The sequence below is a fragment of the Protomyctophum parallelum genome (assembly GCF_964188405.1).
Source record: "Protomyctophum parallelum genome assembly, chromosome: 1".
Classification (NCBI taxonomy): domain Eukaryota; kingdom Metazoa; phylum Chordata; class Actinopteri; order Myctophiformes; family Myctophidae; genus Protomyctophum; species Protomyctophum parallelum.
This window is the reverse complement of record NC_139697.1, coordinates 33,909,574-33,914,879: the sequence shown is the minus strand read 5'-3', so window position 1 is coordinate 33,914,879 and position 5,306 is coordinate 33,909,574. Positions and strand designations below refer to the sequence as shown.

The window sequence follows — 5,306 nt, the reverse complement described above, 5'->3', positions numbered from 1 at the left end:
AACAATATGACATCATCAACATGAGGTGCCACCCCTGTGGGCAGCACATTTTACAAGAACTTAGATTCACAGTGAAAGTAAACATTCAGCATTCAGCATCTGTTGTTCTGCAAACTGCTTAAGTTGATGTTTTGTACGATCCACAGAGGCATTTAAAAACCACTATTTACATCCCAGAAACAGCCCTTTCTGCTGCAAAAAGCACGACGCCTGATGTCTTTTCAGTATCCCCAGGCTTACCGCGATGAGGCAGTTGTGGACGATTATCATGGCAAGAAGATCCCTGATCCCTACAGCTGGCTGGAAGATCCTGACAGCGAGAAGACACAGGCTTTTGTGAATTCTCAGAACCAGCTGACGTTGCCCTATCTGGAGCACTGCGAGGTACGGGACCTGTTCAAGGAGCGCATGACGGAGCTTTATGATTACCCCAAGTACAGCTGTCCCTTCAAGTGGGGGAGCAGGTACTTCCACTTCTACAACACAGGGCTCCAGAACCAGTTTGTGATGTATGTGCAGGAGTGCCTGGACGCACAGCCCACAGTCTTCCTGGACCCAAATACCTTTTCTGAGGATGGGACTGTCGCCCTGCAAGGTTATGCCTTCTCTGAGGATGGGGAGTACCTGGCGTACGGTATGAGTGTCAGCGGTTCAGACTGGGTGGAGATCCGCTTCCTGCGGGTGGAGGGGGCCGTGCCCCTGAAGGACCGCCTGGAGCGGGTGAAGTTCAGCTGCATGTCCTGGACCCACGACGGCAAGGGCCTCTTCTACAACTCCTACCCCACTCAGGAGGGCAAGAGTGACGGCACTGAGACGTCCACAAACCTGCACCAGAAGCTCTACTTCCATGTCCTGGGCACTCCCCAGTCTCAGGACTGCCTGTGTGCAGAGTTCCCAGAAAACCCCAAGTGGATGAGTGGAGCTGAGGTATCTGATGATGGGCGCTATGTGCTGCTATCCATCTGCAAGGGCTGTGACCCTGTCAACAGACTGTGGTACTGTGACCTCCATACCACCCCACAGGGGATCACAGGGCTTTTGCCGTGGGTGAAACTAATCGATAACTTTGACGCCGAGTACGAGTATGTGACCAACGAGGGCACGCTGTTCTCCTTCAAGACCAACTTAGACGCACCGCGTTACCGGCTCATCAACATAGACTTTGCCTCGCCGGCTCAGTGCAACTGGAAGGAGCTCATCCCCCAACATGACAAGGACGTCATCGAGTTCGCCACCTGTACGTATTCCAGCTACCTGTTTGTGTGTTTCCTCCACGACGTGAAGAACATCCTAAAGATGTACAGGTTGGGCACCGGTGAGGAGCTGAAGACCTTCCCCCTGGACGTGGGCTCTGTGGTGGCCTTCACCGGCCGTAAGAGGGACTCTGAGATCTTCTACTCTTTCACCTCCCTACTCTCCCCAGCAATCATCTACCATTGTGACCTGACCAAGGATCCCATGCAGCCCAGTATCTTCAGGGAGGTCACTGTCAAAGGTTTCAATCCCTCTGACTACCAGACCACCCAGGTCTTCTACCCCAGTAAAGATGGCACCGAGATCCCCATGTTCATCGTCCACAAGAAGGGCATCACGCTAGACGGCTCCCACCCAGCGTTCCTGTACGGCTACGGGGGCTTTAACATCTCTATCACACCCAGCTACAGCGTATCCCGTCTCATCTTTGTGCGACATATGGGGGGAGTGTTAGCTGTCGCCAACATCCGAGGAGGAGGGGAGTATGGGGAGACCTGGCACAAAGCTGGCATGTTGGCGGACAAGCAGAACTGTTTCACTGATTTCCAGTGTGCGGCTGAGTATCTCATCACGCAGGGCTACACCGCTCCCTCCAAACTCACCATCAACGGCGGCTCCAACGGCGGCCTCCTTGTAGCGGCATGTGTCAACCAGCGTCCAGAGCTGTTTGGCTGTGCTGTAGCTCAGGTCGGGGTCATGGACATGCTGAAATTCCACAATTTTACAATAGGACACGCCTGGACGACAGACTTTGGCTGCTCGGAAATCAAAGACCAATTCAACTGGCTTATCAAATACTCTCCGCTCCATAACATCAGCGTGCCAGAGGGCGACGGCGTCCAGTACCCCGCCGTGCTGCTGCTGACGGGGGATCACGATGACCGCGTGGTGCCCCTGCACTCGCTCAAGTACATCGCCACGCTGCAGCACATCGTGGGCCGCAGCCCCAAGCAGACCAACCCGCTGTTCATCCACGTGGACACCAAATCAGGCCACGGCGCCGGCAAGCCCACCGGCAAGGTCATCCAGGAGGTGGCCGACACATATGCCTTCATCGCCCACTGCCTCAACATCTCCTGGGTCAAATAGCCCCGCCGTCCGTTAACATGACATGAAGTAGTTGCGACTGCAGGTCTCATTTACTATGAAATCGTACATTTCCCGTCAGTCACTCATTATCCCTATACATGGGAATGCTATATGGTGCCATCATCAGGGATGGAGTTCCCTGATGTCATAGTAAATGTGACCTGCTGTAGCAATTAAGCCCATATATGGACTCATGGAGATCCCTGATGTAATCAATATTGGCCAGCAACTCTAACATCTGACCTCAAACTTCGACCCCTTCTGACATTCCATGTGTTGATCCTTCCCCATCCATCCTTCCTCCTCGATGTCTCCCTTTTGACTGATACCTGTCAATTCAAACTCTAGACGGGCCTAATGCAGTTTTACAGCAAAATATTTCACAATGTGCTCTATAAAATCACAGTAAGAGCAATAAAGAAAAGATGCGCAATAAAGAAAGAGTAAAGTCACTAATGGTGCAATAATGCAGTTGCCAGTTTTACAGCAAAATTTTGGGGGTATTTAGTTTTAATTTTGGGGTACCCAGCAGAGAGAGAGAGACTATAGTCGCTGTGCATGGCAGGCTTTAAGGATTTCCACAGCTACCCCACAACACAGCGTAAATTGGCAGCAGAAGCTCTCAAATGTTTTAACCATAATACTAAATATACAATAACTAAACACGAATCTCACTTGAATTGCAATGCAATACTTTACTATTTCAAATCATAAAAAAAAAAAAAAAAAACGACCAGGTGCAACAAGCTCTTGTAAGCGCCCGTTTTCACCCACTGTGTTTTGTTATGGCTTTCCTCTAGCTCCGGTTACAGTAGCTCATAACATTAGCTTCTGATGCAAATCGCTCCTGCATTGCGGCGTTCAGAGTATGGGTTTTGATGCTGTTCAGACAATGGGTTTCATGGCTTAGAGGCAGCCTACAGGCAACCAATCATGAAAAAGTGTCCATTACGTTCGTCTTTACGGTTGTCAGTAGTGGTTCTTGCAAATGTAGTCCAGGCGCTTTTCAAGCACCTGGCAAAAATGAAACGCTCCATAGGTTTATTCCACAAGGCAAACAATGACATTGCACCCCTTCCTTCACTTAGATCAGCTAACACAGTTCCTTCTCTATAAACACCCTGGCCAATTATTCTATGTGTCCCAGACTCTTCTCTCTCCTGGTTCCCAATCTGTAGAATGCCCTCCACCTCTCAGTCAGGATTGCAGGCTCACTTTTATTTTCTGATGCTATCTGAAAACTCACCTCTTCATACCTCACCCACTAAATGGTAAATGGTGCTTTACATGTGTATTTCATTCACCCATTCACACACACACATTCATACACTGATTGCGGCGGAAGCCATGCAAGGTTATTTTATTTTGGGGTTTTTATGTGTGAAATACTGTGTTTTTAGATATTTCAGTATTTCAAAGTGTCCATGGGCTCCATGATGTCATGGACACTGGGCTCACTTATTTCCTGGACTACATGTTGTCTCAGTAAGACAGCCCTCCCCCTATCCACAAGGAGGAGCAGTGGACCAAAGCATTATGGGAATTGTAGTCCAGGAAGGAAGTGAGCCCAGTGTCCATGACATCATGATCTGATTGCAAAAGGGGTGAAGTGGCCCTTTAAAGGTTAGACAGACTAGGTTATAGCTAGTTTACCTGGTATACCCTGAAGCACTATGTTTATTGCACTATATTACTATGTGAGATGTACCGTAGGAATGCATCAAGACAGGAGGTGTGTGATATAAGAGACAGAGTCATCAGTTTGAGTAGTATTTATCGAAAACGAATTGAGTTAAATGAAGGGAGGGGGCAAAGAGGATGAAGGAATAGAGGAGAAGAGGAGGCGGGATGAAACATTTTATTCAATCAATAAAACGGATGAGAAGAGGAGGTGGGTATAGTCCGGCAGCCGCTGAGGTGGGGTAGGACATTTGGTATATTGTTTTCTTTTTTATTGGTATTGGGCCAGGCTATAGACAAAATATTGTCTATAGCCTGGCCCAGCCAGCATGTTGTCTGGTATAGAGGGGCGGGTGCCGCTGCGATCCTTTTAATTCATTGTCTCCACCAGGCCGAAGGCATGTGGGGAGAGTATGTTTTGCACTCCGTCCGTCCGTGTGTGTGTCCGTGTGTCCGTCCGTCCGTCCGTGTGTCCGTGAGCAGCTAATCTCGGCCACCGTTAACCCGGTCGATGCCAAATTTTGCACACACACTCCCTGGATGCCAACGATGAACCTCTGCCCCAAACTTTCCAGAACGGCCTGTTATAGCGCCACCAGGAGGCCGCTTTGTGCAAAACAAGTTTTTGCACAGTACACCTACAGATTTTGTCCAAACATCACGCAAATTGGTACACAGTCTCTCTAGAGCCATTCAACGAAACGGGTCTTTCAGATTTATCAGACTCCATCCTGATTGGTTAAGATTGGCTTCCAAAGTTCACAGGAGTGCTCAGTTTCAAACAAAATGCTGCAAATCATGAACACATCGCGTGATTTCCGTGAAATTGTGCACCCACATTCCCACTAGGCCGAGGACGAAATGCCACATGAACAATTTCAACTCAGCCTCAAGGTGGCGCTATAACTGGCCGAAAAGTGTTTTTACCTCTAACTGCACGGATCTGTGGATAACTTTGTATGCCAACTCGCTAGAGGCCAAGGAAAAACCTTTGTCTGGAATTTTTCACATCTGCTCTTTATAGCGCCACCAGGAGGCCGACATATGTAAAACACATTTTCTATTATTACTCCTTCAGATTTTTTTGATTTCTCATATTCCATCCTGGTTGGCCACGATTGGCTGCTACACTTTTCAGGAGTAGCCCGCTTTGTACAAATCGCCACAACTCCTCAACGCAGCGTCCGATTGCGATGAAACTGTGCACGCATATTCCCACTAGGCCGAGGACGACATGCCACCATTTTTTCATCCAAATCAGCCTCACGGTGGCGCTATAACAG

General features: G+C 48.9%; 1 protein-coding gene across 1 annotated transcript; it reads left to right on the top strand.

Moving 5' to 3' along the window:
* Positions 1-213: 213 nt before the first annotated feature.
* LOC310862691 (prolyl endopeptidase-like) lies at positions 214-2,343 on the top strand (the record flags this gene model as incomplete). Its single annotated transcript, XM_083770717.1, has 1 exon — positions 214-2,343. The coding sequence occupies one exon, from the start codon at positions 214-216 to the stop codon at positions 2,341-2,343; it is 2,130 nt and encodes a 709-aa protein (XP_083626843.1).
* Positions 2,344-5,306: the final 2,963 nt, after the last annotated feature.